We start from the raw sequence: 26,601 nt of genomic DNA on the forward strand, positions 1-26,601 counted from the left end.
TGCGGCAAATTGGAGACCAAGACAGATGCCTGCATTGGCACTGGAATGGAGAGATTTAATGAGCTGCAAGCCTCTGGTCTATGCTGCATTTCCACAGGCGACCTTAGGTCAGCCACATAAATTGTAACAAAAAGGGGGCCTTTACTTGGGGGATCAAACAAGTCACAGCTACTAAGTAAAACTGACAGCCTTTTAATTCACTCTTTGAATTTGCAGTTTATTGTTAGATTTATCAGCACACTGTGTATTGCTAAAATAAATAAACCCATCTTCCTGTGATAGACAGATGCCAGCAAGATAATCCCATCACCTTCACTTTGTCAATATATACTTGCCAGTCAGCTGGAATTAAATATTGCAGTTAATCACACTGCACAATTTTGTGCAAGCAGTTAAAAAAAAACAAAAAAAAAACCCATGGACACAGAATCTGGCAGAATCTAGCTTTTGGATGGATCAATACCATCAGCCTGCTTTGGGTTCTAAACTGTTGTAAGGATGAAAAGGAAATGAACATAACTTTAATCCAAAATACAGACATTGATGTTTTGGAGTCAGGCTTCACAACTGATACTTCTTTATTTATCATATAGATGTTAGTATAAACGGAAAGACTACAGCAAAGATAATTCTGGAATGATGGTTATGAAGATCACTGCAATTCCAGTGGGATAAATTAAAAGTATCTTTCTCTGTGCGGACTTGTTTTGATGTCCTGGGTAATGTCCGGGAGTGCTTAGCCGCAGCGGACACAGAGACAGGTGCCTAGAGCACTCGTGCGATGGGGGAATCCCCTGATGTGGAACCCCCAAGGCCAGATCACGTTGTCCTAGCCTCTGGAGCTGCACACTGCAGGCACGCAGCACTGCTTATCTGGGAGTGTGGTCCGCACTTCCAGAAACAAGCCATTGCTTGACTGGGGGGAAGGTAAGCTTAACTAGTCTTCCCTTCCCCCTGCCCACTGCCCCGTCCTCTTGGTCGTGTGAACAATCTTGCCACATTGCTAGAATCGCTTTTCTGGCCATGCTTCCTCTGACGGCAGGTAATTGTGCTGTGTCCCTGCAGAAGGAATGACTATTAAGAATCAGTACTGTGATTGTTTAAAGGGCTATCTAAAAGGTTTGTTTCCAGGGGCACTCTGTAGAGGTGTGTGTGCATGCGTTTCAGTAGAGTAGACTAAAAAAAGGTTACCAGTTTTGTGTCCCCCTTTGCAGGTTACAAAAGCTAGGGATCATTTGGGGGAATAGGCAGCCAAAATATTGGGGTTTTGTTTGTGTGGGGGGTGGGTGGGGAGGTTAAACTCACTGGCATGATGTGGAGCTCTTTCTGGCCATTGCTGACTTGCAGCAACCTTTCTTCTCAACCACCTATGAATGTTGCTGTCTAGCCATATACAAAGGGAGAGGAAGTTCTACCCCTGCTGCGTCACTCACCCACATGCCTCGCCACTCACAAGAGCCAGCGTGGTGTAGTGGTTAGAGTGCTGGACTAGGACTGGGGAGACCCGAGTTCAAATCCCCATTCAGCCGTGAGACTTGCTGGGTGACTCTGGGCCAGTCACTTCTCTCTCAGCCTAACCTACTTCACAGGGGTGTTGTGAGGAGAAACTTCAGAATGTAGTACACCGCTCTGAGCTCCTTGGAGGAAGAGCAGGATAGAAAATGTAAAAATTTTTAAAAAATGCTTACAGTGGGGCTCGTCTGAACAGGGCAGAGCCCTATCTGTGATGGGGGTGCTCCCATGATTACAAGAGTGGATAGATCTAGTCAGCACCTGCCATCATAGGTATGGCTCTGCCCTCTCCAGACAAGTCCCACTGTAAGCATGAGCAGCGGGTCGTGCAGGTGACTGATGTGTCGGGGGTGAGACTTCTTCCACCTTTACCCCACTGTACATGGCTACAGCCAGGCATTTTTGCAATTTCTGAAGCCTTCTCGTACTTGGCTGAAACTTTTTTTTTAACCTTCAAGCCACCATTAGATAAATGCTGCATAAGCATGTAGTGTAATTTTTGGTAGATTGTGGGGAAAATAGCCTGTGGCTACTGGGAGGGGCACCATGTTGGACTGATCGGTCCCCCTCCTTTGCCATTCACATCTGCCATCCCAATTTGGCTGAAAATTCTCCTATGAGAACTTTCAGCCCAGGTCTTCATGTGGGGGCATCTGGGTTTCTGATCAATCCACTGGTTCTACATTCTAGGAAACTATTGTTATAGATAATTAAATGGGGCTGGGTACTAGGTAGCCATGCAATAAACGTAAATCTCTCTGCCTTAAAAGAAGGAAGCATTCTTTGGCCTACATAACGTTTGTGGCTACTATGTGGGATGAAGGCAATAAGTAGGTCTTCTTGTCCTTCCAAGCAAAAGTCACTCATGATATAGTGTTAAAAGAAACACAGGACAGTAAGCTTTTAATTTCATTTTGTCATTTCATTTTGTTTATAATATTTGCAGAATTAAATATTGCTTTTTCCACTTTTGAAAACTGAACAGCTCGTTTCCCTTGGATTTCGAAGAAGAAATAACCCTTTCTTGGAACAGAAAACTTGCTTAATGAGAAAAAATAGAGTTCTTGATCTGAAATGGACTGAGCCAGCACAGTAGTAAGCCAAGAGTTAATTTGCCTCTCTCCTTTAAAATCCCCAAAGTTTGCCAGTTGGTTTAACTTATGAACAACTGTCTTTAGCTCTAATTATTACTAAGTAAATTAGTTATTTCCCAACTGCCATTTATCTTAATTTAACTTGAGGGTGGGAGTAGTAACTGGATATTTTCCCTTTTAAAATATAGGATCCTGCTCTCTCCTTGAAAAGCAGTGAAACATGTAAGACTCTAATAATAACCATGTAAGTGAAAGTGAATTTGAATCAGTCTGTATCTTCCTTAATCCTTTGCAATAGCATCCAATGCCCCTCAATATAAATCAATAATATGTTGTACATGTACAGGCATAAAGTATCTTCCAGTGCCAGTGAAGCCATGAATAAATTTCTATAGTAATTCCACCCCCTACCCCCCAGCTTCAGAATTTAAGGTAGCAATTTTATCCAACTTGGCAGAGGATCATTAGCTTTGTGTCATGGATGGACAACTCTTTATGCTGTCAGAAGTGATGCAGACAGTGGGAGTGTATGATACCAGTGGGCTGGAGCAAGAAGGAACACAGAAGACTGTAGTACAGACCAGAAACTCCCAACCTTTGGACCCTAGATGTTATTTATTTATTTAATTTAACATATTTATATACCACCCAAAACCTGCATCTCTGGGTGGTGCACAACAAAGACCAGACAAAATAAACAATACAAATTGGACTACAACACCCATCATCCTGACATACGACTTAAGGGGGATGATGGGATGTTGTAGCCCAGCAACATCTGGGGACCCAAGGTTGGGAATGATAGAGCCAAAGGCCTGCCTCTCTCCCACGCTTCACTAGTTCCTTTCCTTGTCTGTGCACTGTAAATACAAAATTCAGACGCCATTAACGGAGTGTGTACAGCCTCTGAAACTGTTCCAGACGTCCTGCCTGGCACGTCGATCACTCTCCCCGATTGTGGGGCACTGGAGTGGGGAGGTCAGGCACACTTACAGCCTTCATCTGAAGAGGTGAAGGCTGTAAGCATGATTGTGTGCCTTCCCATGATCTGAAGCGGCTTCACCTTTTGAAGGCTGTAAGTGTGACTCACCCACCCAGCATGGGAGAGCGACTGAGAAGCAAGACATAATTTCACCATATTTTTGGAGCCTGTGCATGAGAACAGCCTCCATTAATAATGTCCAAATGAGGCTATTTTTTATTTATTTATTGTTAAATTTATATACCGCCTTTCATTCAAACAATTCCAAGGCGGTTTACAGCAAAATTTTTTAAAAAGATTGTAAAAAAGACACAATTAAAATATTAAGCTAAAAATATAAAACAAATCTGATAAAAAATTTAAAACAAAAGCATGAAAGCAATAAGAGCAGCAGCAGAGACAATCAGATAAAAGCCTGGGCAAAAAGCCAAGATTTTACACTCTTTCTAAAAACTGTGGTGGAGTCCAAGGAGCGAATGCCCACTGGGAGAGCATTCCAAAGTCTGGGGGCAGCAACAGAGAAGGCCCTGTCCCGCATGCATGACAACCGAGCCTCCCTCATTGTTGGCACCCGGAGCAGAGCCCCCTCAGGTGACCTCGTCAAGCGGGCAGCAACCCTTGAGAGCAGGCGGTCCCTCAGGTATCCCGGGTGCAAACTGTTATTATCTCTAGATGATTTCAAGATTGCTGTGAAGAGTCATGTTTTTAGCTTGGCTTTTAACAGTGTTCAAATGGTTTCAATTGGCTTTCAATGAGTTTTATGTTAGATTTTTTTCCAATTTTTAATTGTTTTACTTTTGATTGTGAATTGCGTTGAGCTGTTCTGGATTTCCTGTAACCACTGTTATCATTTATCTACAACAACCAAGTGTCAAAATCTCTGCTGGGTGCATGAAAGGTTTCCCTGGAGGTGAGGGGATCATTGTGTAAAAGTTCTATCATTAACCAGAGAGAACGCCCCCTCCCCTTTCTTAGATAGCTGAACTCATGAGCGCACAGTCAGATGGAAGACCGAAGACTGGTGAGCCTAAGGTTCTCCCCGGTAGACTGGCCCTCTCACAAGAGTTCTAGGCCTCTGGTGGCAAGCTGCCAAAGGGGCCAGAGTGTGGTTTGGTCTCTATGTACTGCGTTGCTGGGGTGATCTATCACAAGTGGTCACCATGGGCCAGACCCCAGGATCCTTTGCCCTCCTTATATACATATCCCCTCCGAGAAATTCATAATGGTCCCTTTCCTTTCCTGAGTAACAGCAAATCAGTGGCCCTCAGCATCCCCCCCGCAAAAAAAAAAATTGTGCTTGTGTGAGACTGTTTTGCTGAGGGGCTCTTACAAGAGCTGTTAGAAGAAGGGCTTACATGGCATGGCATTTAAAGTGATTTAAATGTCCTTTCCCTAACGAGGGTGGGCAGACCTTTCTGAAAAGTCATGATTGTACTTGACACGCCCTCTTTGAGATGGTGGCCAATGGCTGCTGCCTTGGAGATGCGCTGATACCTTGCCCATATTCTAGTGGCGTGAGCGCTATGGAGCTGGCTGGGTTGCAGCCTCAGCGGACCAGCAAAAGGGAGGAACTCCCCTGCCCTGGAAATGGAGGTTGCTGGACTGCAGTTGGATGAACATCTGTGATGCGATTCAGGGAGCTGTTCTCACAACCAGCCTAGCCCAGCCTGGGACAGCCCAGCTGGGGTTAGGCTGGTCTTGAGAAGCAGTGGAATCTTCATAGATCCCTCCACTCCTCACCTAACCCTCTTAAGAAACCTGGCTGTTAGTTGAGGTTAAGGGTGCGTTTGCACCCTTATCCCGGCTACTGGGTATCATGTGCCTCCTCGGGCTGAGTCCAGCCTAAGGAGACACAGAGACAGGCACATAGAGGACCCATCTGACGGGGGAATCCCAAATGCAATGTGCATGTCACATGTTGCATTGTGGGATATCTGGAGACCGGAACAACAAGTTCTGGCCCTGGATTCCTCCACTCTGCTCCATGCCTCATGGAGCTGCACAGAGTAGGGCTTCCTGGGAGGTGCACCAAAAATGGACAGTTTGGTCATCTGGGGGGAAGGAAGGTTAAGAGCAGGGGCCCCGTGCTCTCCCAGCCCATCCTTGGTTCCACAGGTTCAGCTACCTCCAACTTCATATTACGTGCCAATGCAGCCATCACAGCCAGTTACAGTTTACTCTCCTTCAGTCTGAGCCCCTTTCTCCCAGCTCCTTCCTTGACAGTGAACTTCCAACTTGACTCCAAACCCGGGCTGCATACTTCCAATCTTCATTTTTATCACCGTGTGACTAGCCCTAAAGTCTTAATAGAGCAATTGTCTTTCCACGTTCTGAAATTTTAATTGAGGGGAATCACCAGGATTTATTTTAAACATGCCGGCATTTAGGTATATTAGGACACAGCCACAAGGTTTCAAAATACTGTAAGTGTTTAAAGCAGATTAGGCTACACAAGACCACGCCGAAATGGGATCTCAAAAGAGACTCTTAATTTGGCAGTTGTTTTTAAAACCAGACAATTATGCACATTAGAGCCTTGTGAGAGAGCTTTTAAAGAGTCCTCTAATGTGTGTAAGCAGGCAGATCACCTCACAGCAATGAGAATTAAAACAAGAACATCGGCAATTTCCTATCGAGTTTTTAAAAATGGTGCACAGGCAGCAAAAGCAGATGCCATCCATTCACAAAGGCAGAAGGCGTTCTCGGGCCTTTTTTGCACCCTTTGAATCAGTGTTTAAAATTAAAACAACCACATAAAACATATTGCAGCATAACTGTGTGCTGCTAGAGGCTACTCTGAACCCCATAGTAATGTGTAACCTTTCTGGCAGGCAGTGCATATAAGCAAAGCACCCTCTCCTCGACTGGGGTGCCTCTCCTCATTTATCTATTTAATTTGTATGCCGCTTGTGAAGAACTGGCTCCAAGAAACAAAAGGTCTAGTTAAGAATCATTTCTGTTTTTATAGGTTGCTTGGGAGTTTAGTTAGTTCAGCATGGCGCCAGGTACTTGAATTGACAGGAGGAGTTCTTGAGACATGCACTGTGGCTACTGGGGCTTGCATCTGTGTATGTCTGCACTCTTCAAAGCACACTCTTATGATCCTTTGAGGACATTCCCAGAATCAAAAATTGTGTTCTACCCTGGTTTGGGAGCTGTGTGTGTGCACCCAATTTTCAGTTATGTGGAAGCAAGGTAAGAGGAAAACCTGGGTAGAAGTCATTGAGGCTATTCTCACGGCCATTCAAAATTGGGCTAAGGGAGCCTAGCCCTATTTTGCATGGCTGCGAGTACCACTGGGCTCACAGCCAAGCCCGGTCTCACAAAAGTGGGTCACCCGCTTAAACAACCCTCCCCTAAGCCCAGGTTAGCGGAGCGAGCACTCCGCCAACCTGGGGTTTCTGATCGTGAGTTGCTGTGGTGCGGCTCCGTGCCATGGCAACTCACGAGTAGACCCCATGACTGGGAGGCTAAAAAGCAACTTCCCGGCTTGGGGGTCTCACCAGCGCTCACACAGGACATGCTGGAGCTTCCGGGGGCTGCACAGCCCCCAATCCTCCCAGCCCCCACCGGCTCCGTAATGGAGCCAGCAGTTGTGTGGGCAGCTGGTTCAGCTGCCTGGAGCAGACTGTCTCCCCAATCACCCTCCTCAGGCAGCTCCCACTGATTGTGGGAACCGCCTCAATGTGGGGAAGCAAGGGAAAGAGGAAAACCTCGGTAGATTTTCCTCCTACCTTGCTTCCACACAATCACTTCTGCCCAGATTTTTCTCCCCTTAACTTGCTTCCTCACAACCAAAAATTGGGAGCACACACAGCTCCCAAACCGGGTAAAACAAATTTTTTGTTTGTGGGAATGACCTCTTTATTTCCAATGCCTTCAGTAGGTCTGGCCCCACCTCCTGTCCCTTTGTGGCCTGGTAGGGAGCAGCTGAAGGAGTAATGAGGGTTCTCAGTCTCCTGGTAGCACAGTGCATGCTGGGATAGCTTTTTGGATTCTCAGAGGTCCCAGTTCCTGCTTTCAAACATGGAGACGTTGGGTGCCTGCATCGTCTGGGTGCAGAGTTTGCAAAGCCAAACAAAGGTTCTGATGAACTTTGGGAAACAGGGTAGGAGATCTCCCCACCACCACCACCCCAAAAACCAAAACATGCCCCCCCAATGCTCATGTGAAAGGGCTCATTATGTTGTGCCTGCTTTCAGAAGCCTGTGCAGTTTTTTTGTGTGAAAGACTGTACCTGTGTTGATTTTAAAAGTGAACCTGGTTACGGGCCCTCTAAAATGCTGGATACAGATAGAAAGTGTACTTCTATTCAACATAATATCTGATAGCTGATCTGTACCTGTATAGAATTCTGTACCTGTATATACTGTACACTCATTGAACAAATGTTGAACAGAACATGTGAACTGGGCTAATGTAGTGTAATGTGTAATGTGTTTAGACTGGGGAGACCTGGGTTCAAATTTCCATTTAGTCTGAAACTGATTTGATGATCTTGGGTCAGTCATTCTCTCTCAGCCTAGCCTACCTCACACAATTGTTGTGAGCATAAAAAGAAAGAGAGGCTATTCACACGGTCCACTGAAATCTGGCTAGGGGAGCTTAGCCTGATTTCAGTGGACTGTGAGAACCACTGGGCTCGCAGGTGAGCCTGGTGTCTTCCAGGCGGTTAACCCGCCAAACTACCCCTCCCCTTAAACTGGGTTTGCGGCGAGCGCTCTGCAAACCCGGTCATTTTTATTGTGCGTTGCCATGGCGTGGCTCCACGCCACAGCAACTCACGAGGAGACACCCCCTCCCCCGACTGGGAGGCTGAAAAGTAGCCTCCCGGCTCAGGGGTCTCTCTAGCATGCCCTGCGCGCTCACGCAGGGCATGCTGGAGCTTCCGGGGGCCGCACAGCCCCCAAACTTCCCAGCCCCCGCTGGCTCCGTGACAGAGCCGGCAGTCGTGTGGGCGGCTGGTTCGGCCACCCGGAGCAGACTGACTGCTCGTCTGCGGGGAGAGCAGGCTTAGCCCGCTCTCCTCACAACCCCTCACATGGCTCTTCTCACCGATCATGAGCAGAGCCTCAGAATCACAAAAATCACTCTAAACCTCTTGGAGGAAGAACTGGTTATGTACAGTAATTATGTTTCATAAATGTATGTTGTTGTGTATTCTCTTCCCCCCACCCCCGCAAATCAGCTCATCTTTTCCTCAGTGTTGCAATTTCTCAAAGTTGCATTGCCCCAAATTTAACTCCAGAACCCCTTTTCCTTGAGTGGCAGAGAGGGAAGGTGGACTGAGGTCAATACTGTAGGATGGCTGTATTTTCTCCTTGACAGAAGCCGTCACTTACTGCGGGAGACATTTCTTCTAATTGCATTTTGTGGAGAGATTGCTTTAAGACCTAATGAACTGGAGCATACACTTTTGTAATATCCTTTCCAGGTAAATTGTGAGCTGGCATAATTGGGAGCTGGCATGATTGTAGTGGGAAAACAACATCAGTAATCATAATAGCATCACTAATTAGAACAGGAACATTTAGAGTAATTATGCAAGGATTCCCTTGTACTTAAAATAATGACTGCCTAGCAAGTTATTCTTAGAACAAAACAAAAACAACGAACGAAACCAGCTTCTGACTCTAATCATAAAATTATTTACTTGGCTTTAACTGGTAATCATTGATCATGTTGCCCAGTTCTTTGCATACTCCATTTTGTGAAGAGTTTCACTGTAGAGTCTCTTACTAGCCTTCTCATAGACTGGGGTTCCCAACCTGTGGTACTCCAGATGTTGCTGCTGAACTACAACACCCATCATTCCCAGCCACAATTTGTGGCTGGGAATGATATAGTTCAGCAGCAACATCTGGAGTACCACAAGTTGGGAACCCCTGTCATAGGCCATCCGGGATGGAACTCCATACCTTGCTTAGTTGCATGGATTGCATGAAGGGCAATGGGACCGATGGGTTTGGTGTCCGTCTTGCTCCCCAATGCTATTATGCCATTAAGAAATTTCACATTCAAAATCAGATGCAAAGCTTGAAGGATACATGGCTTACTGCCTCTTCCATTTGGCCAGAAGTGCTTCTGCTTTCTTGCATGATGCATGTGTGCCACCTGCTTATGGCACAGTACCTCTCGGTGCTTGGCAGCACCAGCAAATTATAGAGCAAGCATCCATGTCTGCTTTTAAGGGCTGCTGTGTCCATGTCAGAATCTGTAGCCAGAAAGATCATGCAAGCACAAGACGACTGTTCCAAGAACAAAATGAGGACACAGACTTAGCTGCTAGAGATCCAGGGAGTGTGATTGTTCACCAAGGAGGGCCAATTCTAAGAGTAACAGAATCAGGTGCATTACCAGCTTTTAAGGAAATTTTCAGGTTATATATATAACTAGTATTTTTAAGCCCGTTATGATAACGGGCGCTAGCTTTCTATCCCGTCTTTTCTGTCTCTCTCTCTCTCTTTCTGTCTCTCCCCCCCCCCTCTTGTCCCCTCTCTCTTTTTGTTTTGTTGTTGTCTCTGTTTTTGTTCTTCCTTATTTTGCTTTTACTTTTTTTGGAGGGGGGGTGGATGAATAACGGCCAAAATGGCCCATGAGAAGGTGGCCGCCCCCGCCTATCGCCCTCCCGCGCACCCAGCTGCCGGAGCCCACCTTACCCGCTCCAGCCCGAAGGAGAAGAGAGGAACTCGGAAACAGAGCTATTCTCTGTGTTAAGCTGCTGCCCATACTGTTGCAATGGACGCAATAGGTGTCCTTTGCGTCCATAGCGGCAGTTTGAGCAGTGACTTAGCACAGAGAGGAGCTCTGCTCGTGAGCTCCTCTCTTTTCCCTCGGGCTGGAGCGGGTAAGGTGGTCTTCGACAGCTGGGAGGGCGATAGGCGGGGGCGGCGACCTTCTCATGGGCCATTTTGGCCCTTAATCTTTGGGGGGGGAGCGGGGAAGGTGATTTTGGGCAGCTGGGAGGGTGGGTGAGCAGGCGGCGGCGGCTGTGAGCGGGCGGGGGCCTCGTTGGCGACTTCGCCGCCACCTCGCCCAGCTTCATTTTGGGCAGCTGGGAGGGTGGGTGAGCAGGCGGGGGCGACGGCTGTGAGCAGGCGGGGGCCTCGTTGGCGGCTTCGCCGCCACCTCACCCAGCTTCCCTGTCCCCCGTCTCGGTCTTCCCCCGCCGCCATTGCCCTCGCCTTTTTCAGGGCGGCCGCTTCTGGTTGTCTCGGCCTCCTCTCGCCGTGCCTCGGCCACTTTCCCCCGCCGCCACACACCGGCTAATGGCCGCCCATGGCTGTGGGACACTGGTGTCTGAGGTCCTGTGTCCCTTGGGCTCTTCTGGACAGAACAGCCCAGGGAGGCAGGGACGCAGATCCCCAACGTTCCAAAGCCACGGCCACTCACTTAGCCTTTTATTATATAGGATCTATCTATCTATCTATCTATCTATCTATCTATCTATCTATCTATCATCATCATCTCCTTATCTCCCTATTGGCAAGAGAACATCTCCTACTACCATAAGGTAATTTTTTAAATATAACCCATAAATAGTATAGATAGTGAGGCTATTCACACATGCGTGCAAAACCAGGTTAACAGAGCCCAGCCCAGTTTTGCATTTGCATGTGAACTGCTGGGAGTGCTGGCGGATCCCAATAATGCACTGCACACTCATGAGATTGGAGCTCCAGGGAGGGTGGTAACACATGGTGGTGCATCCCGCACCCCGACACCTGGAGCTTCCAGGTGAGCCGCCCCTTGTATGGGTGGGCGATCTGCCCGCCCAGGGAAGGAACGGAGATCATCTGCAGGGAAGGTAAGTTAAACCCACCTTCCCTGAAGACTGCCCTGGAGCTCCCCTGGAGTGGTTTCCCACACCGGCCGGCATGGCCAGCGCTTTCCTTCACCACCGGCCGGGCTGGGCTGCGGGGGCTTTCCCTCCCCACCCACTGGCGGCACTTTCCCTTCCTGCCGGTCAGTCACTGCTGCCATTTTCTCCTCATCCCTGTCACTGTCCCCCAGGCAGCCGCTCGCCAAGTCTCGGGGGTACGTTTAGGAGAATTAGATGGATAGATAGATCTTGACAGTGGGTATACGTAATATCAACTTGAATATTTGCTTATGGCTATGGTCATTGAAAAAATGGTAACGTGCCCAATTCTGTTACCCTTGGAATTGTCCTGAGGGCAGAGTGGAAAGGCACTCAATTGGAGCACATAGTGGGATCTGAGAGAGACTCTCACTGTGCCTCAAAGCCTCCCTTCTGCCACAGTGTGGCTAATGATTACTATTTTAATAGTGATTATCCCAACCCATTTTGGGATTTGGAGGACTCTGTAGACACCATTGCCTGGATCTGACATTTGGACTCCTTTCTGACAATCTCATTTAGGTCTGGATTTCACAATGTGGAACTGAGCGGGGAAGCTATTTGTCTGCATCCAATCTTTTTGCTGTAACATCTCAGGGAAGGATTTACTCTCTAGCTTCTGAATATGTTCTGTGAGCAAGATGTGTTTCTATCCAAGGGACAAATCATCTTCTCAATATGAAATATTTCCCACTTCGAAACTGTGGAAAGGCCATGGTCAATTTCCTCTCTTCATCTTTAGGTCTATCAAAGGTTAGTTGTGATTAGGTAGTCCTTGAGTAAGCTTGGCTGTGCATTTTGTTCACTGCTGGCTTGACATAATCTGAAAGGAATTGGCAATTACTGTAAAGCAAAACTGATCTAATCTCTCCCTTCAGGAGAGAACACAAACAATTTCAGATGCTTTCGAGATTATTCTAAAACTTCCATTTGATAGCTCACTATGGAAATATATTTGTCTTCTTCCAGCTTTCTCCATACTAGCCTAAATCTGCCAATGAGGTAATGAACTTCTTATCTTTTGAATACCAGAGCTAAAATCAGCATAATCATCACCTTTGTGGTTCAGTAAGTGGAGGAGTCTCTGATGTTTGAAGCAGATAGGGCACAAGCATATCTTTCTTTCCATAATGGTGTTAGCTGTCTTTTTCCTGGGTGGTAGTTGGCTCAGAGGTTTTAAACAGTTTTCCCACCCTCCCACCACAAGATACTTACCAAAATGACTTGTGAAATGTTACCGTTCCAGTGCTTAAAAGTACCAACACTGCAGAACTTAGAAGTATCAGCTTTTGTCATATTATTTTATCTGATTATTTAATCTCATCTCATCTTACGTTGTTTGCCACTGAAGGGTGAGTGTTGTGTGTGTGTGTGTGTGTGTGTGTGTGTGTGTGTGTGTGTCTGTGTCTGTGTCTGTGTGCAAACCTGAGACATTTCTGCCTTTTTGAAGCTCTCTTGGCCTTGCTCAACATTTCTCAGGTGTATTGATTGAAGAGGAACCCTCTAATAAATTTTGATTTTTAATTTAATTTATATATACTTTTTAAATTTATCAATAAACTTTAGGAGATATTTGGTGTCAGAACATAAAACAGCCCTTCTGGATAAGGCCCAAGGCCCATCTAGTCCAACACCCTGTTTCCCAAAGTGGCCCACCAGATAGGAATATAGGAAGCTGCCATATACTGAGTCAGACCATTGGTCTATTTTGCTTAGTATTGTCTTCACAGACTGGCAGTGGCTTCTCCAAGGTTGCAGGCAGGAATCTCTCTCAGCCCTATCTTGGAGATTCTGCCAAGGAGGGAACTTGGAACCTAGATGCTCTTTCCAGAGCGGTTGCATCCCCTGAGGGCAATATCTTACAGTGCTCACACATCAAGTCTCTTTCTTTCTTTCTTTCTTTCTTTCTTTCTTTCTTTCTTTCTTTCTTTCTTTCTTTCTTTCTTTCTTTCTTATTTATTACATTTATATCCCGCTCTTCCTCCAAGGAGCCCAGAGTGCTGTACTACATACTTGAGTTTCTCCTCACAACAATCCTGTGAGGTAGGTTAGGCTGAGAGAGAAGTGACTGGCCCAGAGTCACCCAGCTAGTATCATGGCTGAATGGGGATTTGCACTCAGGTCTCCCCGGTCCTAGTCCAGCACTCTAACCACTACACCACGCTGGCCCCTGCTTAGCTAAGGGCACAAGTCATGCTTGCTACCACAAGACCTCAGGGAAGCCCACAAGCAGAAGATGAAGGCATGCCCCCTCTCCTGTCATTGCTCCCCTGCAACTGGCATTCATAGGCATTCTTCCTCTGGACCTGGAGGTAGCCTATAGTCATCAAGACTAGTAGACAATGATAGACCTGTCCTCTATGAATTTGATTAAGCCCCTTTTGAAGCCAACCAAGTTGATGGCCATCACCACATCCCATGACAGAGAATCTAGGGAAATGAGAGATCCCCTTGATGAATGGCACTAATCTTATTGAAAGTTTCCCTCCACTATCTTTACATGTCTCTGTCTGAGGACAAATCCCCCAACCTACTTCCCATTTTTATTTTGGGGGAAAATATCTGCAACAGCCCTGATCATGAACTGGCATTACATTCTGTTAAAAAAAAAAAAAATAGAGTCTCCTTACTGAGCTTGTTTGAAGTGCAGGGGAATGTGTAGTTTCCAGCTTAAAATTAGCTCTATTCGGACATTATGCTGTATGTGTGTACAGGTATCTGTACTCATATAGATGTGTTTAAGGTTGTTCACACGACCACAATCCCCAGTGGCTAGGGAGGGCTGGGGGAAAGCCAGGAGTAAACCTACCTCCCCCCTCCACGATCTCCTGTAGTCTTCTGCCACGCCACACCGCCATGCACATGATCGCTGCTTTGGTGAGCGGCACGGCATTCTGGAGGCCGGGGAAACCCTGCCTGGCCTCCAGAATCCCCACAATGCACTGCATGAGAAGCGCGGTGTATTGGAGGATTCCCCCTCAGGCCGGGTGCTCTAGATGCCCATCTCTGTGTCTCCTTGGGTTACAGGCAGGCCAAACAGTCACACAAGCAGGATACCCTGGTAGAAGGGCATGCTCGCACCCATCTACCTGGGTAGCAGCCCAGGGAAAGCTACCCAGTGGGGCACTGCCAGGACCAGCCATGATCCTGGTGCTTCACACAAACAGCCCTACCCCAGTAGGGCTGCACAAGCCCGCACAAGGGTAGGGCTGCTCGTGTGAACAGCCTCTTTGTGTGAACAAACATGTATTCATGTGTTCATTCTAAAGGTGAATCTGGGTACAGCTCCCTCAAATGCATGGTACAGATAGGAAGTGTATTATTGAAGATGTGAACCATTGCACGTGCATCCAGATCTGCATGTGCATTCGCTGTACGCAAATTGCATGTGCAAACTTAGCTAGGCTTGGAGGTAGCGAGTTCTCCATGACCAGCAACCAGAGCAGAACAGTGTTATCCTATTTGTTCTCTCATTGAATAAGACTGTTTTCTCTGATGTAACCCAAAAGAAAACAAATCAGGCTCTAAGATTGCTTTCATATTTTCATTTCTCCACTGATGAATAACTTGCATGTTTACTTGAAAGATGTTGGGAATCAGCTTGGGTATATCTCCCATTCTTATCAGAGCAAGGTAAGGAGAGGAGAGCTGGTCTTCTGGTAGCAAGCATGACTTGTCCTCATAGCTAAGCAGGGTCTGCCCTGGTTGCATCTGAATGGGAGACTTGATGTGTGAGCACTGAACGATATTCTCCTTAGGGGATGAAGCCACTCTGGGAAGAGCAGAAGGTTTCAAGTTCCCTCCCTGGCTTCTCCAAGATAGGGCTGAGAGAGATTCCTGTCTGCAACCTTGGAGAAGCTGCTGCCAGTCTGAGCTATACTGAGCTAGATGGACCAATGGTCCTACAATACTGAGCTAGATGGACCAATGGTCTGACTCAGTATATGGCAGTTTCCTATGTCCCTATGTCCCTAAGGTAGGTCATTTATTATTATTTCCTTTGTGTCAGAAGTAGATCTCACACCACTTGATTGTTGACTACCTAAGAACCTCTGTTGAGTTCATGGCCGAGTTAAGATTTGAACCAGGAACTGTCTGGTTCACAGCTCCTGTTCTTGACCATTACCTTCCACCAGGTCTGAATGAGTCAATACAATCAATCAGTCAATCTAAGACTTCCTCTGGCATGACTCAGTCATGGACACCTAAAATACCCCAGAAGACCCTGGTGTACTATAACTGAGCCTAAGTACAAGCAACTGTGATAATGACACATTTCCCCCCGTTAACTCCTGCCTCTTCCCCTTCACTCCTCTGTGGTCTCCCTTGTCATTTTCTAGACTGCATACCCATTTTCTAGACTGCATGGGGCAGGGAACTAACTTAGCACTTTTTAAAAAAAGCACCATGACCATGAATGGTGCAGCAGAAGCAGCAGCAGCAATAACAACATTGTTGTTGATGATGATAAGTTGCAGATGTGAAAAACAGTCAGGGGTCACCTTCTCCTAGGATGTAGCTTCAACCTGGATGGCTCAGCAGCAAAGTTTTGCATTTGTGCACGTGCACATATATTTCCTCTCCCTTGCCAAATAGCTCTCATGTCTCTAAACATGTTCAGAGCAGGAGAGCAGGGATTTCATTATGTTAATAATTGCATTGCCTCTGAGCTTTTTGAAGTCATGTCACCCCACACGGCTGAGAAGCAGGTTTTATAAAAATGTCATTAAAGCTGTTAACTGCAAGGAGACAGGAGGAAATGAAGAGAGAAACACATGTACAATCAAAGCATGCTCTCTATTATCAATAAACACAAATGGCTTCATAAAGGGGTTACACTGAAAATATTTTCAGCGTGGAGGTTGAGGATGACAACTGGCTGTTGAAAGGGGAAGTGAAATGTAATAGAAAGGATCCTGCGGATCATTATTAGGGCTAAGTGTGTCAGTAGCTTTGGAAATGTTTCAGGCGTGCGAACTTGCATCTCTCCTCAAAGGAGAAGAGATCGGCGCTCACAGAAGATGCCAGCTTTCTTTGGCCTTCTATGGCTGAAACCCTGACTAGGGCTGTGCTTGTGCAATGATCAGTGTTACATTAGTGCTAGAAGGTTGTGTCGCTGTGCTACATCATGGGATTTTCAGAACTTCACTCTTGATGTGCAAAAGCTCCCTTCAAAACATATGATGTGTGCCAAATTGCATCAGCATGTGCATGGAGGTTATGCAAATGGCCTCTGCACGTGCACAGGGGCTGGAACCAGGATGCTGGCAGCCCTCACTGCTGTGGGTGGGGGTGGGGGGTACCAGCAGGGTTTAGAGGAACTGCCACCACCACTGCCGAGGCCGTTGTGGTGCCCTCTCGCTGCTGCCCTTTAAACCCTTTTAAAGGCTGTATTTCCCTGTACTTGTAAAGAGGAATCCTCACCACACTCCCTTTTACAATCAGAGCCCCTCAAAAAGGGTTGAACTGGGTTGAACCAGTTCGACTCGGTTCAACCAAAAGGAACAGACTACTGGCTGGTTTGACCGAACCGGCTTGCGGACTGGAGGTATGGTTCGAATTCAAACTGAACCACTAAAACCAGTTCTGTGCACACCCCTATCACTGAGCAGGGGTCTGGATCATGAGAACCTAAAAACAGGTGAGCTGGATTAGGCCCAAGGGCTATCTAGTCCAGCATCCTGCTCCACACAGTGGCCCACCAGATGCCTCTGGGAAGCCCACAGGCAAGAAGTGAGGGCATGCCCTCTTAGGCTGGAGATGACCTAAAGCCCTAATACTAGTATCCATTGATAGACTTGTCCTTCATGAATTTATTTAAACTCTTCTTAAAGCCATCCATGCTGGTGACAGTTACCACATCTTGTGGCAAATCATTCCATAGGTTAATTATGCGTTGTGTGGAAAAGTACTTCCTTTTGTTGGTCCTGAATTTCTTGGCAGTCAATTTCATGGGATGACCCCTGGTTCTAGTGTTGTGAGAGAGGGAGAAAAATTCCTTTCTACCCACTCTCTCCACACCATGATAATTTTACAGACCTCTTATCATGTTGCCCCTCAGTTGTCTTTTTTCTAAACTAAAAAGCCCCAGGTGTCGTAGCCTTACCTTGTAAGGAAGATGCTATAGGCCCCTGGTCATCTTGGTTGCCCTCTTCTGTACCTTTCTCCAGTTCTATAATGTTCTTTTCGAGGAATGGTGACGGGAACTGTACACAGTGCTCCAAATGTGGCTGCACAAATATTTGTCTAAGGGCATTATTAGGGCATTACCTATTTGTTTTTTGTTAGTTACTTTAGTTTTTAGTATTTTTAACTACTGTTTTATCTCATTTTTATCTGGTTGTAAACTGCCCAGAGCGGTATAAAAATGTGTTAATTAAATAAATAAATAAATAGTTCTAAATTTAGAATGTAATTTTTAATGTTGCCTTGTTTGCATGTTTTTGTGCACTGCCCGGAGTCTTCGGAGTGGGCGGTATATTAAATGTCTCTAATAAATAAAAAATAAATTACAATATTAGCATTTTTATTTCCAGTCCCCTTCTTAGTGATCCCTAGCATGGAACTGGCCTTTTTCACAGCTGCTGTGCACTGAGTCGAAACTTTCAATGAGCTGTCCACCACGATTCCAAGATCCCTCTCCTGGTCAGTCACTGACAGCTCAGACCCCTTCAGTGTATATGTGAAGTTGGAGTTTTTTGCCCTAATGTGCCTCACTAACATTAATGCTTGATCAGATGACCCTCATGGCAACCTCCAATTCTATGGTTGTGCTTTTTAATTTTTTTTTCAGTCTTCAATCAATATGCACATGTTCCGTGTGTGTGTGTGTGTGTGTGTGTGTGTGTGTGTGTGCGTGTTTGGTAGGCAAGTAGATATGTGGGGGCAAGTGGATTGAAGAAACTCATAAATGCAGAAAACTGGGCTTTTGGCAGAGTTGCCAGCCCCTGATGCTGACATGACCCCTTCATAATTGCATGTGCCAGGGACGGTATCCTGCAAACCAGCCCAGAGCTGTCATTTTGTTGCCAGATTTACATCTTCTTCTTCTTTGTAGAAACTAAAAATTTGTTCTACCTGATTCTCTCACCTGCCAACAGTGCCCCACTGCCTTAAATAATTCTCTCACCTATAAGAAGTTTCCTCTTTTGGTTAGATTACTAGCGGTATCACTTTTTAAAGGCTGCTTTATTATGCATGGTCAGGAATTTCAGAAGTGAGGAACATCTCAGCGGAGTGTAGAAGGTGCAGAGATAAAAACACTGTTGCCCCATGTAATGTTAAAAAAAAAGAAAGAAACACCTCCCAGAATCCAGAAGTCCAGTTTTCCTTAATTTCCCTTCCAGAAAACCCTGTAACATTCCAGAGACATGGTGAACTCCATTGCTCTCTCTTCTCAAGACAAAATGTCCCTCTACCTTCTCTCAGCCCCAACCAAGTGTATTAATTTGACAATATCTGCCACGCACCATATGTGAGAGAGACAATCATTTATAGGTCAGGAATTGGGTTTCATCCAATGTTTACCAATCAGGATTTTTATGCTGACGTCCATAAATTTAAAACCAGTTCAGCTTTGGAATTTGTAATGACTCTCTTGGTGTGTGCCATTTAATGAGCTTTCCTTCTCGCAAAGAAACAGAATCATAAATCATATCAGAACCCTTTTTGCATGCACTAGTTTCCTTTGACTGCTATGGGAGACAAAGCCCTACAATCGAATGGGGAGGTTTTTTCCCCATAGGGGGGAGCCAGGGTGGCCTATTTCCCCATTGCTGCCTAATGGCTTTTGACTTGGGTTGAGGGGTCGTCGCTCAGCAGCAGAGTGTCTTGTTTTGGCTGTGGGAAGTCGCAAGCTCAATCCCTGGCATCTCCAGTTAAAAAAGATCTCAGGTTGCAGGGCCAAGTAGGCTGCAGTTCACTGGTGGAACACCTGCTTTCCATGTAGAAGGTCCCAGGTTCAGTCCCTGGCATCTCCAGGTAGGGCTGCTTGAAGCCTTCTGCCTGAAACCTCAGAGAGCCCCTGCTAGTCCGTGTAGACAATACTGAGTGAGATGGACCTATGGTTGGACTTGGTATAAGGTCAGGGTCTTACACCAGAATGTAGGAAGCTCCCTGTGTCCCTGTGTAAGACCCTGGAGCAGTGCTGCCGGCCCGAGTAGGTAATATTATACGAGGAGCCTGGAGCAATAACTATGCTTATTCCCATGACAACCCTGTGAAGTAGGTTAGGGTGAGAGATAAGTGTCTAGTCCAGAGTCACTCAGTGAGTTTGAATGGGGATTTGAACTCAGGTCTCCTCAGTCCTAGTCCAACAGTTGGACTAAATTTCTTATTGCCAAGAAAATTAGGTCCAGCCAAAGAAGTACTTTTTCACACAATGCATGGTCAACTTGTGGAATTCTCTGCCACAAGATGTGGTGACAGAAAATAACCTGGATGGCTTTAAGAGGGGTTCGGATCACTTCATGGAGGAGAGGTCTAAGAACGGCTACTAGTTAGAGGGCTATAGGCCACTTCCATACAGGATGCCTCTGAGTACCAGTTGCAGGGGAGTAACAGCAGGAGAGAGGGCATGCCCTCAACTCCTGCCTGTAGGCTTCCAGTGGCATCTGGTGGGCCACTATGTGAAACAGGATGCTGGACTGGATGGTCCTTCTTGGGCCTGATCCAGCAGGGCTGGTCCTATGTTCTTTAACCACCACACCAGACTGGCTCTCTTCATATGCTCACAGTCTAATGTGTTGTTTGGGAAGGTCTGACTCAGTCCTCAGTTCAAAAGGAGCTTATAAGAGGAGGGGAAAGCCCGCCATAAATGGTAATTTCTCAGTGAACTGTTACTTAACAGTGGAAATTTGTGGGATTATTGAGGACTTTCTGCATGCTGAGGAGTAAAACACATCAGTTCAACTGTCTGTCTTGTAATGAAATAGAAAGCTAGGGAATTGAAGGGAAAAAACATTCTAACGGTATTGATTTCACAACTGAGTATTAATATTAAATGCCTTTTAAAGTCCATTTATATTTTTTTTTATGACACCGGGCTGTCAGCTTTTCATTGATTTCTACTTTTGTATTTTAAAGGCTGTGCGGGAGGGAATGTTCGTAATTCAATCCTTGTGCTGGCTATCTCTCTTGCCACAGAGAATATGGGTTGTTGTAATAGGCACTTAGCTACACACACAAAAACTCTGAAGGGACTTCTAATGCTGATTCCTCCCATTTATTTATGTATTTGTGTCTTTTGTCAGATTTATAGATCCCCATCCCCAAAGGCTTTAAGGTAGATAACAAGGAAATATAAAAATCCTATTAAAATACAATAACATTTGATCAGAGTAGAGCAACATTAAAATATCCTTCACTCCTGAAAGCTAGTCTAGGTAGTCCTTGCGGCATTTCTGAAAAATGGGCTGGAGCTCCAAAGTAGAGCATTTGCTCTACATGCAGATGGCTCCAGGTTCAGCTCCTGGCAGCATCTCCAAGTAGGGCTGGGAAAGACTCCTGCCTGCAACTTTGGAGAGCCGTTGCCAGTCAGTGTAGATAGCACTGAGCTAGATGGACCAATGGTCTGACTCGGTATAAGGCAGCTCCCAATGTTTCTGTGCTCTGACTTGATATTGATAGCAGACAAAGGTCTGAGAATGCCAGTTGTTCCTGAACAGTTGCATATGCAAAGTGTGGAGGAGAGAATGCAGTTTTCAGGGGAAGGGATGCTTAATCCTTCCCCACTCTGTTTTCTCCCTGAACCCTCCCCCAAGCTATCCCCCCTCCCACTGGGGGTTCCCTGGCATATGATTGCAAGGCAAACAGGGGTGGATCTTATCTATGGGCAAGGTGGACAGTGCACACTTTAAATTTCTCAGTCAGCCATGTTGTTTCTGCCTCCACTTTGTAGGTCTACTTCCTCCCTCTGTTGATCCCTACTGCTCTTGCCTGCAGCCTGCTGTTGCTTTAAGAGTTGTGAGGTGGGCAACAGGAGCACAATCTGAAAGAACAAATGAAAAGCCGGAAATCTTTTAAAATAATAATAATAAGGCAGGAGCCAATAAGCATGCTCACTTTTGTTCTGCAAGGTGATTGGACTTAGAAATGCCCTATAATCCAATCATAGAGGGACTAGGCTGATTGATTCCTTAGGCAGCCATTCAGAGTGTCTAGAGGGTGGGGGGATCTTTTTCTTTTAGCTACTCAGAAGAATCCAATCACCATTTTGGTTAGAAAGTAAGTAGGTTGGCTGGCTGGCTGTTAGTAAGTCTGCTGTTTTGCTGGCGTCTTTGTTTGGAGGGAAGGAATGCAAACTCTGCTTTCTCTCCCTTGCTCTCCTTTCTGATCTGTTTGCAAAGCACAATGGCCCATTCCCCAAATGGCATGCCATAAAACATTGGAAGGAACAGAAAACTGTAAGACTGGACTAATTAGGTTAGAAACTGGCATAAGAAGCCACAAAGTTTGTTTGCAGCTTTTTAGCTGGTGTCTGCTTTACCTGTGGTTTATATAGATTCATTCACTTTTAAATGTATAGCCTGTGCTTCTTCCAAGAAGTCCAGAGTGGTGCACAACTGCACATGGTTACATTTATCCTCCCAACAGCCCTATGAGGAAGGTTATGCTGAGAGATCAGTGGCTGTCCCAGAGTCACCCAGTGACTTTCATGGCTGAATGGATATTTGAACTTGGATTTCCCCAGTCTAGACCAGCACCCTAACCACATTACCACTCTGGCTTAGTTCTCTCTTGTATGTATTATTAGTACTATTCATTTTTAAAATTTCCAGGCAGATAGAGCTGCCCTGGTGACCTCAGAATGCATTTACATTCCACAGAAGTAGCCTTTTGTAGCTGGTTTGTGCTTTACTTTTGGCTTGTACAGTTCTTTTCCTCTGTGTGTATGTTTATGTTTGATCCTGCCATGTTAGATACAAATTTACACACTACTGTAGTCCTGTTAAGTGCTATAGAGCAACTGATGTTTTCCATATTTCTCTATCTCTCTGCTGATGAGCTATTGAGATGTGTGTGATTGTGTGTGTGTTTGTATTTTGATCCCACTCATTAGCTACAAATCTACACTTTGCCAGGTATTGCTAAGGCACTCGCCTAGTCCTGGCTCCACTTCCACAGCTGCCCACAATTGGCTCCACCCATCACCTGCCCTGCCTAGCACTGTCTTAGTCCCTGGAGCCACCAGCCACCACTGTGGGCAAGTGTCATGGCTCAGACTTCTGACTCAGTAGAGTCAGAGCAGGAGGATTTGCCTGCTAGCGAGGGCTCAGAGGCACAGCAACAGGGTTTGGCAGGGAGACCAGACTCTAGAGCTGAGGATTCGCAACAGCTGCCAGACATGATTTCTGATGGGGAGGAGCCTGGGATTTCACCTGTCTTGAGAAGACATCTCAAGAGGCAAGCTCAGCGGGAGTCATGCAGGCGCAGGAGATCACGAGAGGAAGCCGAAGTGCTGACTCAGGGAAGCCTGATTGGCTGCTGGTTCTCTTGAGCCATATATATTTAGCAGTCTCTCAATTACTCAGATGCTGTTTGCAACTTTTGCTGGGCACAGACAGTGTTCTCTTTGAATTCCAAACTTTCCTGAGTTCCAGTTTGCCTTGTTTATGCTTTCCTGCTTTGTTCCATTAATTCCTTGTTCTGTGTCCTTCGCTCATTTCATTCCTTGCTTTGTGTTTTCTTTTCACTTATTACTCAGTTATTGTTAGGGGGGGTACCTAGTTCAGTTCAGGGGACTTAATTCATTTACTATTTTCTTTGTGAGCCTTTTCTTTTTCTCCTTGCAGTTTCGCTGCTGCTTTCTGTTATCTCACAGGAGGAGTGCTGAAGGGGGTTGTAAATCCTATTGGGTTAAACGAGCTAACATATTTACAACAGTAAGGGAGAAAGTACCTGGAGCAGGGGGGTTGCAAGGTTAAGACTCCCCTTATCTACCATCACTTTCCCCCTGCAAATAGCTTAGGGAAAGGATTGGCACATCCCATTGTTGCTATTGGTGATATTTTAAAATATTACATCCTGCCTTTTATTAGCATTCCAAGATGGCATACATAATGATGAGATAAAAATAGGGAATAGGAAACAAATTACAATATAGAACACTGATATTTTAAAAGTTTGAAACCGCCTTAAAATCATTTTTCTGGGAGCAATAGCAAAAGCCTGCCAGAATAAGTGTGTGTTTAACATGTGCTGGAATGTCAGCAGCAAGGGGACAAGTAGGAAATGTTGCGGAGGGTCTTCTAGAGGGGGCCACTACAGAGAAGGCTCTGTCTGTTGTAAGTGATTTGGGAACCAGGACATTTCTGCTTTCTGTGTAATCCTGTAAGATGACATGTACACTGATGATGCAGTAATAAATTTAAAAAAATGATGCATACATGTAATTATATATGACTCTTTGTTTTCATCTGTGTTTCTTTTAACACAGTGCAAGTTCCAGGACCAGTAGAAAATCTACGGGCTGCATCAACCTCACCTACCTCAATTCTTATTACATGGGAACCTCCTGCCTATGCAAATGGTCCAGTCCAAGGATATAGACTGTACTGTACAGAAGTAGCTACTGGGAAAGAACAGGTGAGCAACTTAATCAACTTACCTCCATTTTTTGCCCATTTTCAGGGGCAAAATTTATCTGATAAACTCACATACCCACAGTTGTGTGTCATAAGCAACAGCTCTCTCATAGGGACAGTTCCTGTGTTCTCAAATATGTCCCTGGTAAATCGTCATTCCTAATTTGTCCCATTTTTGCTGCTTGGGAATGCCTGTTGAGTTATTTTCATGTGAGTTGCCATAGTGGGCATTCTTCAGGATTTGGCTCCCTCCCCAGAGTCCCCAACATTTAAATCTCCAAGTGGGTGGGTATATGCATCATGGCTTTAGTGGTCCTGCCTGTCAGTGGGTGCACAACACTAAGGCCCTCTGCAGTGTTCAGCATATAGTGGGTGGAATCTGGTCTTCAGCAATGGGTCAGAGTGGGTGGGGGTTAAAGGTAAAGTTGTGCCATCAAGTTGGTTTTCAATCCTGGCGACCACAGAGCCATGTGGTTTTCTTTGGTAGAATACAGGAGGGGCTTACCATTGCCATCTCCTCCACAGTATGAGATTATGCCTTTCAGCTGTTGGAAATTCTCTCTGGTAAGAGATACCCTTCTATTACAGTGGAGTGCACAGAGGCAAAACACAGCGGAGTCTGCGCAGACATGCGTGTATGCTATGAGCCAAAATAAACTTGGAGCCAGTTCATAGTTTCAAATCAATATAAGTTAGGCTTTATTGGAGAACTCCGTTCTATATAGGAAAGTGGAGAGATAGTACCTCTAATCTAGCTAGCTAGTGCACACATGGTGCAGAGAGAAGAAAGCATGTGTGTTAGGGAGAAGAAGAAGGAAGGAGAGGAAGCGAGGCAGGCAGGAAGGAAAGAAGTCCCTGAGAGTAGCAATCTACATATCAAAGGGATACTGTCAGAGCAGTAGAGTGGGGGAATGACCAATGTCTTGATCCCTCTAGCCCTCTGACCAGTGGGCTAGTTTGTCCCCTTCTGTCATTGAGGCATGAGACAGCGCAAAGTCCTTCACTTCCAACATCAGCATCTTCCTATATCGCTGCTTCCCGATATAGACGGAAACATATAGGGATTCGTCTTGGCTGGCCATTCTTGGTATGAAATTGGGCTGTTACAAGTACATCCCCGTTTTCATTTGTGATGTATTGGACAGTATGGGTTTCATCTGCTTTGCTAATCTGGAACAATGTGGTCTGAGTGGACTTTATCACCTGTTCTGCATTTGTGGTATGCTTATAGTCGGAATTATATGCCATGCCTCCAGGTTGCCTGGCCACGACCGTTGCATGCCTTGCCTCCTAGGTTGCTTGCCCACAGCCACTATACTTTATACACCACATCTCTCTGATTGCTTGGCCACACCCCCTACAGACTCATAGACATTTCCCTATTTTCATTGCCGAAATATTGGGCATGGCGATGTGTAAGATTCCAGTTGCATTTCTAGCACTTCTGATGTAACCCTTACAAAATCCGATGGCTTATTGGAATCCACAGTGTCTCTCTCAGTCCAGACCTGGCAAGTACAGGCCTGTAGCAGATTATAGTAAGTCCTCCTAAAAACTGGCTTCTGTATAGATTCTACTCAGCTGGAATCCCAAAGTATGGACAGAGGAATTTCACCTTAAGCTGGAATTTGCTGGAACATTAATTTATGGTCACTGAACTGTGAAGCGAAGCTTTTACCCTGAAGCCCATGCTGAAATCACTGTGGATGTGTTTGGTTTTCACCATGGCTGTGTGTTGTTTAGTAGCCCTGAGCCTTTTGATAAATATGCTTTAAAAGTGGGCTTCTATGCCTCACTGTGCTATTTTGACTCATTTCCCCCTAGTTTCTTCCCCTTTCTCTTCCTTGCTTGCTTTCCATAGCATCTGGGAGAGGTTATAAATTTATGCAGTTATGGAGTAGAGGGAATAAAAAACTAGATCTCAGGGTTATCCAATGAGTTTGGCAGTCGACTCAGAACAGACAATTCCTTCTTCATATGACACACCATTAATTTGTACTGGATAAATTAATCCTGTGCCATGGTTCACAGTAGTGAATTAGCAAGCTTAGGTGTCTCTGAATGTGTAAAATAAACAATGGAATGTCTAATTCAGCTGCTAGCATTGTGGTCTGATCAGTAGACTAGTAATTTTGTGCAGTAATAGTTTTCTCGGGGTTTTTTTGTGCCCAGAATATAGAAGTGGATGGTCTATCATACAAGCTGGAAGGGCTGAAGAAGTTCACAGAATACACGTTACGCTTTCTGGCTTATAATCGTTATGGACCCGGTGTTTCAACTGAAGACTTGACAGTCAGGACACTTTCAGATGGTAAGGCGGAGCTATAAACAAACAAACAAACTGACCGCAGGAAAGTGGGGAAGGCATGGAGCGGACTGCTTTACAGTCCTCATTTGCTGCTCTCTTGTTATGCCTGAGAGCTGCCATCTTGAATTTTCCATTCATACATCAAACACCTGGTAGATTGGTCTGCTGAAAAATGTCTCTTATGAACTAACTGTCAGATTCAGGGGCAGTCTGGGTCAGTTATTTACTCCATGGATGTGCCTTGAAATTCCAAAAGCGCA

General features: G+C 45.7%; 1 protein-coding gene across 3 annotated transcripts in view; it reads left to right on the top strand.

Moving 5' to 3' along the window:
• DCC (DCC netrin 1 receptor) overlaps positions 1-26,601 on the top strand; it is a 1,362,689-nt gene that overhangs the window by 996,463 nt on the left and 339,625 nt on the right. For all 3 annotated transcript variants that reach the window (XM_053300600.1, XM_053300601.1, XM_053300602.1), the window contains exons 10-11: positions 23,886-24,034; positions 26,206-26,344. In XM_053300600.1, coding sequence (XP_053156575.1) covers positions 23,886-24,034; positions 26,206-26,344 — 288 coding nt within the window. The remainder of the gene's footprint in view (positions 1-23,885; positions 24,035-26,205; positions 26,345-26,601) is intronic.

The sequence above is a fragment of the Hemicordylus capensis genome, chromosome 2 (genome assembly GCF_027244095.1).
Source record: "Hemicordylus capensis ecotype Gifberg chromosome 2, rHemCap1.1.pri, whole genome shotgun sequence".
Classification (NCBI taxonomy): domain Eukaryota; kingdom Metazoa; phylum Chordata; class Lepidosauria; order Squamata; family Cordylidae; genus Hemicordylus; species Hemicordylus capensis.